Here is a 13,499-nt window from a genome sequence, read left to right on the forward strand (position 1 = left end):
GAAATTAGAATATGTGAGAAAGCTAGCTAAAAATACAAAAACAGATAGTAAGAGTTTCTACAAGTATTTAAAAAGGAAAAAAATAACTAAAGTGCTTGTTGGTCCTCTAGAAAGTGAGTTTGGGGAAATAATGGGAAATAAGGAAATGGCAGAAAGTTTGAAAAGATATTTTTTGTCTGTCTTCACTGTCGGAGACACAAATGACATCTTAGAAATAATTGTAAATCAAGAGGTATTAGGGAGGGAGGAACTTAAAACAACTGCAATCACCAGGGGAAGGGAACTGAGAAAATTATTAGAACTAAAGGCTGATAACAAAGAACAAAGAAAAGTACAGCACAGGAACAGGCCCTCCAGCCCTCCAAGCCTGCGCCGATCATATTTGCCCATCAACTAAAACATTTTGCACTTCCAGGGTCCGTATCCCTCTATTCCCATCCTATTCATGTATTTGTCAAGCTGCCTCTTAAACACCACTATCGTGCCTGCTTCCACCACCTCCTCTGGCAGCAAATTCCAGACACTCACTACCCTCTGCGTAAAAAACTTGGGTCCTGATGGACTTAAAAGAAGTGACTGCTGAGATAGTAGCTGTATTGGTTTTAATTTTCCAAAATTCCCTAGGTTCTGGAAAGCTCCCATTAGATTGGAAAATAGCGAATGTATTTCCTCTATTCAAGATAGGATGGAGAAAAAAAGCAGGAAACTACAGACCAGTTAGCCTAACATCTGTGACAGGGAAATGCTGAAATCTATTGTAAAACAGGGCAGTTAGAAAATCTTAATGCAATCAGGCAGAGTCAACATAATTTTATGAAAAGGAAATTCTGCTTGACTAATTTACTAGAATTCTTTGAGGAAGTAACAAACAATATGGATAAAGGGGAATCTGTAGATGTGGTGTACTTGGCTTTCCAACATGCATTTCATAGGGTACCACATCAAAGATTACTACACAAAATAAGAGCTCGTGGTGTAGAGGGTAACGTATTAGCACGGATAAAGAATTGGTTAGCTAACAGGAAACAGAGAGTATATGAACTTGCGAACATATAAATTAGGAGCAGGAGTAGACAAATTGGCCCCTCAAGCCTGCTCTGCCATTCAATAAGATCAAGACTGATCTGATTGTAACCTTAACCCCACATTTCTGCCTACCCCCAATAACCTTTCAACCCCTTATTAATCAAGAATCTATCTAGCTCTGCTTTAAAAATATTCAAAGACTCTGCTTCCACCGCCTTTTGAGGAAGAGAGTTCCAAAGACTTACGACTCTCTCAGAGAAAAAAATCCTTATCATCTCCGTCTTAAATGAGTGACCCCTTATTTTTAAACAGTGACCCCTAGTTCAAGATCACCCCACAAGAGGAAACACCCTCACCACATCCGCCCTGTCAAGACCCCTCAGGATCTTAAAGGTTTCAATCAAGTAGCCCCTTACTCTTCTAAACTCCAGCGGATACAAGCCTAACTTGCCCAACCTTTGCTCTTAAGACAACCAGCCTATTTCTGGTATTAGTCTAGTAAACCTTCTCTGAACTGTTTCTCATGCATTTATATCTTTCCTTAAATAAGGAGACCAGTACTGTACACAATACTCCAGATGTGGTCTCACCAGTGCCCTGTACAAGTGAAGTATGCCTCCCTACTTTTGCAATCAATTCCCCTCCCAATAAATGATAACATTCTATTAGCTTTCCTAATTATTTGCTGTACCTGCAAACTAGCCTTTTGTGATTCATGCACTAGGACACCCAGATCCCTCTGAATCTCAGAGATGTGCAATCTCTCACCATTTAAATAATCTTTTTATATTCTTCCTCCCAAAATGGACAATTTCACATTATCCCACATTATACTCAATTTGCCAGATCTTTGCCCACTCACTTAACTTAACTATGTCTGTTTGTAGCCTCATTATGTCCTCTTCACAATTTACTTTCCTTCCTATCTTTGTGTCAGCAACAAATTTAGCAACCATTCCTTCAGTCCTTTCATCCAAGTCACTTATATAAATTGTAAGAAGTTGAGTCCCCAGCACTGATCCCTGTGGCACACCACTCGTCACATCCTGCCAATCAGAAAAAGACCCATTTATGCCAACTCTCTGCTTCCTGTTAGCTAGCCTATCTTCTAACCATGCCAATATGTTACCTCCTAAACCATCAGCTTCTTTTTTTCCGCAATAACCTTTGATGTGGCACTTTATCAAATGCCTTCTGGAAAACTAAGCATTGTACATCCACCGGTTCCCCATTATCCACAGCATATGTGACTCCTTCAAAGAATTCCAAGAAATTGGTTAAACATGATTTCCCTTTCACAAAACCATGTTGACTCTGCCTGATTGCCTTGGATTTTTCTAAGTGCCCTGCTATAACATCTTTAATAATAGCTCCTAACATTTTCCCTTTTACAGATGTTAGGCTAACTGGCCTGTAGTTGCTGCTTTTGGTCTCCCTCCCTTTTTGAATAAAGGAGTTACATTTGTTGTTTTCCAATCAAATGGAACCTTCCCCGAATTTAGGAAATTTTGGAAAATTAAAACCAGTGCATCAACTATCTCACTAGCCATTTCTTTCAAGACCCTAGGATGAAGCCCATCCGGACCTGGAGATTTGTCAGCCCACAGCCCCAGCAATTTGCTCAATATCACTTCCCTGGCAATTGAAATTTCCCCAAGTTCTTCCCTCCCTTCCATTTCCTGATTTACAGCTGTTTCTGGGATGTTACTTGTGTCCTCTATAGTGAAGACAGAAGCAAAATACCTCTTTAATTCATCCGCCATCTCCCTACTTTCCATTATCAGTTCCCTGATGCACACACTATAGGACCAATGCTCACTTTGTTAATTCTTTTCTTATTAAGTATCTATAGAAACTCTTACTACCCATCTTTATATTGCTAGCTAGCTTTCTCTCACTCTCTAATTTTTACTTCCTTGTTAATCTTCTTGTCATTCTTTGCTGTTCTTTATATTCTTTCCAATCTCCTGACCTGTCACCCATCTTTGAGTAATTATATGCTTTTTCTTGAAGTTTGATACTGTGTTTGAAACTGTCCCAAAAACATTCTATGAACTCCTCACCTACCCTTTACCCATCTGATTTTTCCAGTCTATCTGTAGATTAAAACCCTCCCCCATGATTATTGCTGTACCTTTCTGACAAGCTCCCATTATCTCTTCTTTTATACTCTGTCCAACCATGTAGTTACAATTGAGGGGGCCTGTACACCAATCCCACAAGTGACTTCTTGCCTTTATCATTTCTCATCTCAAACCAAACCACAACAACATCCTGGTTTCCTGAACTTTGGCCATCCCTCTCTAATGTGCTAATACCGTCATTAATTAACAGAACCACCCCTCCACCTTTTCCTAACTTCCTGTCTTTCCTAATTGTTACGTACCCTTCAATATTCAATCTATGTCACCCTGCAGCCATGTCTCTGTAAAGGATAAATGGGTCATTTTTGGGTTGACGAGATATAACCAGTGGAGTGTCACAGGGATCAGAGCTGGGGACTCAACTATTTACAATCTATACCTATGACTTGGATGAAAGGACTGAATGTAAGATTGCTAAATTCGCTGATGACACAAAGATAGGTTGGACAGCAAGTTGTGAAGAGGACATAAAAAGCCTGCAAAGGGATATAGACTGGTAAAGTGAAGGAACAAAAATTTGACAGATGGTCTATAATGTGGGAAAATGTGAACTTGTCCATGTAGGCAGGAAGAATACAAAAGCAGCATATTTAAATGAAGAGAGATTAGAGAATTCTACAGTACAGAAGGATCTGGGTGTCGGGCACATGAATCACAAAAAGCAGGTACAGCAAGTAATTAGGAAGGCAAGTGGGATGTTGTCATTTATTGTAAGGAAAATGGAATATAAAAGCAGGGAAGTTTTGCTACAGTTGTTCAGGCTATTGGTGTGACCATATCTGGAGTACAATGAACAGTTTTGGTCTCTTTATTTAAGAAAGGATATAATTGCATTAGAAGCAGTACAGAGAAGGTTCACTCAACCGACTTCTGGGATGAAGGGGTTGTCTTACGGGGAAATGTCGGATAATTGAAGTGTAGAATGAGAGGCGATCTTATGCAACGTATAGAATCCTAAGGAGACTTGACAGAATAGATGCTGAAAGGAAGTTTCCCCTTGTGGGAGAGCTAGAACTAGGGGACACAGTTTAAAAATAAAAATAAGATGGAGATGAGAATTTTTTTCCCGGAGAGTTGTTAGTCCGTGGAATTCTGTTCCCCAGAGAGCAGTAGAGACAGGGCCATTGAATAGTTTTACGGCTGAGTTTGATAGATTCTTCACTGACAAGGGAGTTGAAAGGTATAGGGGGTAGACAGGAAAGTAGAGTTCAGGCCATAATCAGATCAGCCATGATCTTATCAAATGGCAAATCATGCTCGAGGGGCCGAATGAGCCACTCCTGTTCCCAATTCATATGTTTCTATGTTCGTATGTTCACCAATTTGATTTGTCCTGTCTGCAACTACTGTTGGGGGCCTATAAACTGTACCCATCAGTGTTTTCTGATCCTTATTATTCCTAATCTCCACCCATAGAGACCTTACTTCCTAATCTTCTGAACCATGATCCTTTCTTACTATTGCCTTTATGTCAACCTTATCTATCAAGGCTACACCGCCTTTTCCATTCTGCCCGTCTTTTGAAATGATGTGTACCCTGGAATATTTATTTCCCCATCTTGGTCACTTTGTAATCAGGGGTTGCATTTTCATTCCCTGCCAAAGGCAGCATTGGAGGCAGATCGGGCCCTAAAATACCAGTGCTAGCCGATGTGCCGGTTTCCTGACTCCCTTCCTGGTATGGGCCATTTTTGCAGGGGAGGGTTTGGGGCCAGCAGGGCTTCCCGTTCCCACAAGGCAGGTAGCCAGGTAGGCTCGTAAAGAACTTTGTTAACCCCATTTAAAGGAGGCCGATTGGAAAAATACATTAATTACTTAAAATTACAGTTTTCTAGCCCAAAGCTGGGGGACAGTTTAACTACCTGGAGGTGGGCACCTTGTGGCAAGCCAGCAAACTAAGAGCCATATGAGTGCAGGTGCTGGCTGCCCTGTTGAGGGATTTCCACCCTCCCTTATCCCTGCCACTCCTACCGTGGCAGTCTGGCTGCTGTATTTGTTTTTTTATTTGAACTTTTAAAAGATTGGTGAGAGGTCACGTCAATGTTGAAGCATGTTCTCGGTTAGTTATCATTCATTTCAGCTGCTTCTCCTCTCAAGCTGCAAGGCCTCTGATTTACCCTGCAGTTTTGAGAGCCCACCTGCTGCACTCAACTGGCCAGGGAACCCGTCTCCATGCCACTTAAGGGAGCACCTCCATAAAAATACCAAAGAGTAACTGTTCCATGCACCTCCCCCACTCCTTCCCAACCCTCAACCTCCAACCTTGGGGCATATTCAGGATCTGGAACCAGTCCCAACTTTTGTTTCTCACTCCCAGAGGGAAAATTCAGCCCCACGTCTCTGTAATGGCAATTAAATCTAAACCATTGATCTCTGTTTGTGCCACTAATTTATGTGCCTTCTTATGAATGCTTTGTGCAATTAGATAAAGAACCTTTATTATTGTTTATTTCCTACTATCCTTTGCATGGGCTTATTTGCTGATGTGCTGTTATTGTTAAACTGTGTCCCTTTCCTGTCCCACTTTGCTTGGCTTTACCGAAATTGCTACACCATTCTATTGCCTCAATTTTCACTGACCCCCCGACCCCCTTTATAGTTTAAAGCTCCATCCACAGCCCTAATTATATGATTCGTTATTGACACCAGCCTCGTTTAAGTGGAACCCATCTCAACGGAACAGCTTCCTCTTTCACTGTACTCACCATGCAGTGCTGCATGAATCAAGACTCCCTCTTCCCACACAACTCATTGAGCCATGAGTTTAATTCTCTAATCTGCTTGGCCCTATGACAATTGATGCATAGCTCAGGTAACAATCCAAAGCTTATTACCTTTTAGGTTATGCATTTTAATTTGGACCCTAACTCCTCAAACTCTCTCAGCAGAACATCATTCCTAGTTCTACCTTTGTCATTGGTTCTTATGTAGACCACAACAACTGGAACCTCCTCCTCCCACCGCAAATTTGTCTTCTGCCGTGAGGAGGTGTCTTTAATTCTGGTCCTGGAAAGGGAACACAACCTTTGGAACTCCTGCCTGCAGAGAACAGTATTTATTTTCCTTACTATATTGCCTTCTTTCACTACCACATTCTTTTTCACTGCCTCACTTGAATGACTCCGTGCACCATGGTGCTATGGTCAGTTCACCCATCCACCCTGCAGTTCTTGGTCTTATCCATACAGCTATGGTCAAAGTCAAGGGCCGAGGCTCCTCCATCACTACATTCTGGATCCCCATACCTGCCTGATTCACAGTCACACCCTCCTGTCCCTGACCATTTGCCAGCTCTAATGTTCTGCTCAACCTAAGGGGTGTGACTGACACCTGGAACAAAGTGTCTAGATGACTCGTCCCCTCCCTGATGTCCCACAATACCTGCAGCACGGACTCCAGCTCAACCAGTCTGAGCAGAAGTCACTCGAGCTGCAGATACTTGTCTGGGATTCAGTGTTCTCCAGAAACTCCCACTTGTTGCAGTCATGATATAAGACCTGCTTTGCCATATCTGTCTGGCCTGATTTATTTGTTTAAAATAAAAACAGAAAATGCTGTAAAAGCTCAGCAGGTGTGACAGCATTTGTGGAGGGAGAAACAGAGTTAATGTTTCGAGTCCGTATGACTCTTCTTCAGAGCTGAAGAGAGGTAGAAATGAGACATTAGGTCTGATGATCAAAAGGTTGATCAAAGAGGTAAGGCTGGATTTTATGCTTAGGGTTGGCTCTTCGTGCCCCCAGTGTAAATCTCAGGCGAGCCCACTTCCGCTTATCCGGCTCACCCTGCTTTAATGTTTTGGGAAAAAGCACATTAATTAGTATGAAGTGAGACTTACTTCCAGCTCCAGGAGTACATCCCACCTCCGAGAACTGCCGACCAATCAGATGACAAGCCCCAATGAGGAGCGGGTGTAGGGCTAGTTGGAGAGGGCAGGGGTGGAGGGTGGATGTGGGGAGACAAAATTGTAAGAGGGGGTCCTCCGATTAACATAGGGGACAAGGCAAAGAGGCACCCTCCCTTTCACTGACCAGCAGCCCGCAGAATTAAACATACCACGCTACCCATTGGGCGCAGACTTCTCCCACTGCCTGTTATCAGAGCGGGAGCAGGATGAGGCACTTCATTAGGCATTACTTGCCCACTTAAGGGTCTCAATTGGGCCACGGACTGGACAGTACACTGTCAATGACACCGCACCCTAATTTACGGGTCTGCCCACCTGTTTTCTTGCCCACGGGTGGCCTGTAAAATTCAGCCTGTATGTTTTAAGAAGTGTCTGCAAAGGGGAAAGCAAGGTAGAGAGGTGTAGAGGTATACGGAGGGAATTCCAGAGCTGGGGCCTGGACAGCTGAAGGCATAGTCACCAATGGTGGAGCATTTCTAATTGAGAATACAGAAGAGGCCAGAATTGGAGGAATGCAGATGTCTTGAAACGGTTGTAGGGTTAGAGGAGATTACAGAGATAGGGAGGGGCAAGACCATGGAGAGGAAACAAGGATGAGAATTTTAAAATCAAGGCGTTGCTTGACCAGGAGCCCATGTGGGTCAGCAGCACAGGGATGATAGGGGAAAAGGACTTCCTGTGAGCTAAGATTTTTGGAGCAGAGTTTTGGATGACCTCAAGTTTACATAGGGTAGAATGTTGGAGACCAACCAGGAGTGCATTGGAATAGTCAAGTCTAGAAGTAACAAAAGCACGAATGAGAGTTTCAGCAGAAGATTAGCTGATACAGAGGCGAAGTCACGTAATGCTATGGAGGTGGAAAAGTGCAGTCTTAGAGATGGCATGACTATGAGGTCAGAAGCTCATTCTAGTGCCAAATGTGACACGAAGGTTGAGAACACTGACTTAATCTCAGATTGTTACCTGGGAGAGGGATGGAGTCTGTAATTAGGGAATGGAGTTTGGTGCAGGGAGCAAAAACAATTGCTTCCTTTTTACCAGTATTTGATTAGAGGAAATATCTGCTCATGTAGTACTACATGTCGAATAAGCAGTCTGACCATTTAGTAATAGCGGAGGGGTTGAGAGATGCGGTAGCAATATAGAGCTGGGTGTCATCAGCATAAATGTGAAAACTAACACTATGCTTTCGGATGATTTCACCAAGGGGCAGCATGTAGATGAGAAATTGGAGGAAGCCAAGGATTGACCCTTGGGGTACTAGAGGTACTGGTGCAGGCAAAGGAACAGAAACTATTGCAAGTGATTCTTTGGCTATAATTAGATGGATAAGAACAGAACAATGTGAGAGCAGTCCAACCAACCTGGACGACAGACGTTGGAGAAGAATTTTGTGGTCAACCATGTCAAAGGCAGCAGATAGGTCAAGAAAGATGAGGAGGGAAAGTTTAACTTTGCCACAGTCACATAGGATGTCATTTGTGACTCATTAGAGCCGTTTTGGTACTGTGGTAAAGTGTGCATTTTAAAAGACTCTAAAGAAGAGATAGCAGAGGCACTATTACATATGTTTAATAATTCATTTGAAAAAAGGATAGTGTCAGAGGACTGGTGGATAGCTAACTTTGTGTCTGTGTTTCGGAAGGGAGATTGAACACCTCCAGGGAAGTATAGACCAGTGAGTTTAACATCAGTCAAGGAAAAATAAAATAATCCATACTAAAAGAGAAAATGGAAAAACACTTTGAAACCAAAAATACAATAATGAATAGTCAGCATGGATTAGAAAGGGAAAAGTCTTGCTTGACCAACCTTACCGAATTTGTTTGAAGAAGTAACAGAAGGAGGGGGCTGGTTAGCTCAGTTGGCTCGATAGCTAGCTTGTGGTTCAGAATAATGCCAACAGTGCGGGTTCAATTCCCATTCTTGTTGAGGTAGACTTGGGATCTATTTCCTCATCCTGACCCTGAGAGTGGAAGGAAGTGGCAAACCACCACTGAAACAACTGCCAAGAAAATGGCTCAGGATGAAGCATCAGCAGACAATGAGCCAAGAACCTTCCTTTGGGCAGAGCACACATGAGCGAATGAACAGAAAGAACAGACAAGGTTAATGTAATACATGTAATTTATCTACATAACCAGAAGACCTTCAATAAGGTCCTATGTGATAGACTAATGAATAAGGTCAGAGTGTGTGGTATCAGGGAATAAGTAACAGAATGGATAGCTAGCTGGGTTCAAAACAGAAAGCAGGGGTTGGGGGGAAGAGCAGATATGCAGAGCGTTAGAAGGTGGAAAGGATCAGTGTGGAGCCCAATGATGTTCACAGTTTAGAATACTAATTTAGACTTTGAAGTCAAAAACACATTTTCTAAATTTGTGGATGACACCAAATTTGGCAGGATGGTCAATACTGAGGACAACTGCAACAAATGCAAGACGACATTAATAAACTTGCAGAATGTAAGTCATGTTTAACTTGTGTAAGACACTAGTTGGGCCTCATCTGGACTACTGTGTCCAGTTCTGGGCACCATTCTTGATGAAGGATGTGAAGGCATTGGAGAAAGTACAGAGGAGATTCACAGGAATAATTTCAAGGATAAAGAACTGTAGCTATGAGGATAGATTAGAGAGGCTAGGACTCTTTTCCTCAGAGTAAAGAAGGCTGAGAGGAGACTTGATAGAGGTATTCAAGATCCTGAGGAGTATAGACATTGTAAATAGTGAGAAACTGTTCTCACTCAAGAGAACATCAAGAACTAGAGGGCACAGATTCAAAATATTTGGAAAAAAGAATAAATGTGATGTGAGGAAAAGAATTTTCACCCAGAGGGTGGCTGGAGTCTGGAACAAACTTCATGAAAGGGTAGTGGAGGCAGGTTCAATCAAGGTATTCAAAAGGGAATTGGATTGCTACCTGAAAAGTGAGAATGTGCAAGGTTACAGGGTTAAGGCAGGGGAGTGAGACTAGCTAGAATGCTCTTTCAGAGAGCCAGTGCAAACTCAATGGGCTGAAAGGCCTCCTTCTGCACTGTAAAGATACTGTGAATGGGCATATAATTGGCAAATGGATTTCAAAACAGGTAAATGCAAGGTATTACATTTTGTGAGAAAAATAAGGAGGTCACACATTACTTGGAAAATAAGAACCTAAATGGAATAGAAGAGAAACGGAACCTGAGAGTACAAATACAAAAATCACTAAAAGTAGCAATGCACATTAATAAGGCCCTATAAAAGCAAAAAAAGCATTAGGGTTTATTTCCAGTGGGACAGAATTGAAAAATAGAACATTTACGGTATACTAGTATCAAACCTTGCACCACCCTTGGAGAATTGTGTACCGTTCTGGTTGCCATATTATAAAAAGATATAGAGGCACTGAAGAGGGTGCAAGAAAGATTTGCAAGGATGATACCTATCAGGAAAGGATAAACAGTCCTCTTTCCAAACAGTTATCTTTCCACTTGCCAAACTGTCTAAGGGGTGACTGAATAGAGGTTTTTAAAATAATGAAAGAATTTGATAGAGTAGACACAAGGGTCAGAATTTTCCCGTTGGCGATTTGGGGGCAGAGCCTGCTCGCTGATGGGAAAATGACACGGGATGATGTCGGGAGGAACCCCCAACATCATCCCGGTCCATTTAAATATTGAGGAAGGCGGGCGGACAGCGAAATCAGCTGTCCGCCCGCCGACCTGTCAATGGCTAATGGAGGCCAATGACAGGCGAATTAAGATAATTAAAGACCTGCCCGTCCAACCTTAACATTCACGGGCAGTCCAGGAGGCCCAGCGAGCTCCTGATAATACATGAAACCTCATCCACTGGCAGGATGAGGTTTCATGTCCGTTTTTAAAAAGTGTAATAAAGTTTATGTCCTTTTGATTTACGTGTCCCATCTCGTGTGACATTGTCACATGAGGGGGACATGTTAATAATTTTTTTATTTTTATATTTTTAATATTTTTTAAACAGTCGGTGATCTCCTTGAGACACCACAGTCTCAGGGAGCAGTGCGCTCTTTCACACGCTTGCGCGAAAGAACGCACTTTGACAGATGGGGAATCCCTCCCCCCCTGGACAGGAAGCGTGTAGCGCTTCCCATCGGGCAGGCCGCTGAGCGGGCCTTAATTGGCCCGCGCACTCAAAATGGCGGCGGGCCCCGTTTCGGCAGCGGAGTTCGGCTGCCCGCCCACCGCCGAGCTGGTGGGGCCCGCCTGCCCATCAAGATAAGAATTCTGGCCAAGAAAAATGTTTTCAATGGTGAGGAAGATTAAAATTAGTGGCCATTAATATAAGATAGCCACCAAGAAATCAAATAGGTCGTTTGGAAGAAAAGTTTTCTTCCAAAGAGTGGTGAGAATGCGGAACACACTACCACAGGGATTGGTTAAGGCAAATAGTGTAGATACATTTAAGGGAAGGCTAGGAAAATATATGAGGGAGAAGGGGATGGAGGGTTATGCTGATAGAGTTAGATAAGGAAAAATGGAAGGGCCTCAAGTGGAGCATAAACAATGCCACGGATGAATAGCCTGTTTGTTTCTGTGCTGTATACTCATGTAATTATTAATTATTATGTAATTATATGTAGAATGACCTATCAGCAATGGTACTGGAAATAAATTCTTACTAATTTTTAAAAAGTGATGTAGACAAATATCGGAAAAAGAAAAAAAGTAAAAGAGCAAGTGGAATAGAAAGAAGAGCTGGCATAGGTATGATGGACCTAATAGGCACCTTTTGTATTTTAAATTTCCATGTAGGGACTGTCATTTTAATAAGTTCTACATGTTAATAGTTTAAAACATCATTCTCAATTTTTTGTCTAGGTTGTTCCAAGATAACCTGCATTAGTCTGACAAGGGAAGCTTCCATCAAACTCTCTCCACTTCACGGAAAACAAATCTCCATACGCTACCTGAACATGACAGATTGTTTTGTACTTGAAGACGAGGGTTTGCATACGATAGCAGCTCACTGCACCCAGCTGACCCACCTCTACCTACGCAGGTGTATACGTGTCACAGACGAGGGCCTCCGCTACCTGATGCTTTATTGCACAACAATCAAAGAACTGAGTGTTAGTGACTGCCGCGCAGTGAGTGATTTTGGGATGAGAGAGGTGGCAAAATTGGAAGCACACCTGAAGTATCTCAGCATTGCTCACTGTGGCCGGATCACAGACGTGGGTATCCGCTACGTTGCCAAGTATTGCAGCAAACTGCGCTATCTGAATGCACGGGGTTGCGAAGGAATAACCGATCATGGGATTGAGTACCTTGCCAAAAATTGCACAAAACTGAAGTCCCTAGATATTGGGAAGTGTCCATTAGTTTCGGATGCAGGCATGGAGTTTTTAGCATTGAACTGTTACAACCTGAAGCGACTTAGTCTTAAGTCGTGCGAGAGCATCACTGGCCGTGGTTTAAAGATTGTCGCCGCCAACTGCTTTGAGCTTCAGATGTTGAACGTACAGGACTGTGACATCTCTGTTGAGGCATTGCGGTTTGTCAAACGCCATTGCAAAAGATGTATTATAGAACACACCAATCCAGCCTTCTTCTGACAGGATGTTCAACAGTGAACAGAACAGACCATAGATTGTAAAGACTCAAATTTTATTTGCTTCTTCTCCTCAATTCAAATATTTAGTTCATTTCCACATTGTAAAACTATTACTCTATTATGACTGAAAGTCATGGTAATGAAAATATTTTTCTTTTTTCCTCTATGATGTGCACATTTTTGAATGCCAAATCTCCTACAGAAACCAGTGTCCAGAGGCATAAACTAAATATATTCAAACTTTTTAAGTTGCTGGAAGAATTGATCAGATTTCATATCGTGCCTTAAATCGGCCACTGGGATATGAAACAGAAATATTCAGTATGCCACTTGCCACCTATTTTTCAATTTTCTTCAAATGAAGCACTAACTATGTTTTACTTGATATCCCACCATAATATTAGATCCTGATGGGGATGGATGCTGTCACTTTCTGTTTGTTTTAACATGGAAGATTCTGAATAATATTGCATTTCCGTGCTTTTATTTCATTTTTTAAATTAATAAAAGGAAATGTAATTATCCTTAAATACTAAAAAGCTTATTGACTATATTGTAATGCACTTATTGTACTCTGATCTGCTATAACTGATCACATTGTTACATGGTGTGCTGTTGGGGGAGGGGCAACAGGTTAATGCAGTGGGTTAGCATGCTGCCCTATCACCTCAGACCTGGGTTTAAATGCAGCCTACACTGATGGGTGTAAGCCCCTCTCTTTGGTGCCCCTTGAAATTGGTTTCATCCCATTAATAAGTTGGCCTTGACCCACAGCACAAAAATGCAGCTAATTCAGCACTAAATTTGACACTCAGAGGCTGCAAGGATACCTGGTGTGGGAAATGCTAG

The 13,499-nt window shown here is 42.3% G+C and overlaps 1 protein-coding gene across 4 annotated transcripts in view; it reads left to right on the plus strand.

The window, feature by feature from the left end:
* Window positions 1-13,203, plus strand: part of fbxl7 (F-box and leucine-rich repeat protein 7) — a 398,497-nt gene extending 385,294 nt beyond the window's left edge. For all 4 annotated transcript variants that reach the window (XM_078539135.1, XM_078539136.1, XM_078539138.1 and 1 more), the window contains one exon: window positions 11,915-13,203. In XM_078539135.1, the coding sequence (XP_078395261.1) occupies window positions 11,915-12,651 (737 nt within the window). In that variant the 3' untranslated portion in view covers window positions 12,652-13,203. The remainder of the gene's footprint in view (window positions 1-11,914) is intronic.
* The last annotated feature ends 296 nt before the right edge of the window (window positions 13,204-13,499 follow it).

Source organism: Cetorhinus maximus, chromosome 3 (genome assembly GCF_964194155.1).
Source record: "Cetorhinus maximus chromosome 3, sCetMax3.hap1.1, whole genome shotgun sequence".
In the NCBI taxonomy this organism is placed as follows: domain Eukaryota; kingdom Metazoa; phylum Chordata; class Chondrichthyes; order Lamniformes; family Cetorhinidae; genus Cetorhinus; species Cetorhinus maximus.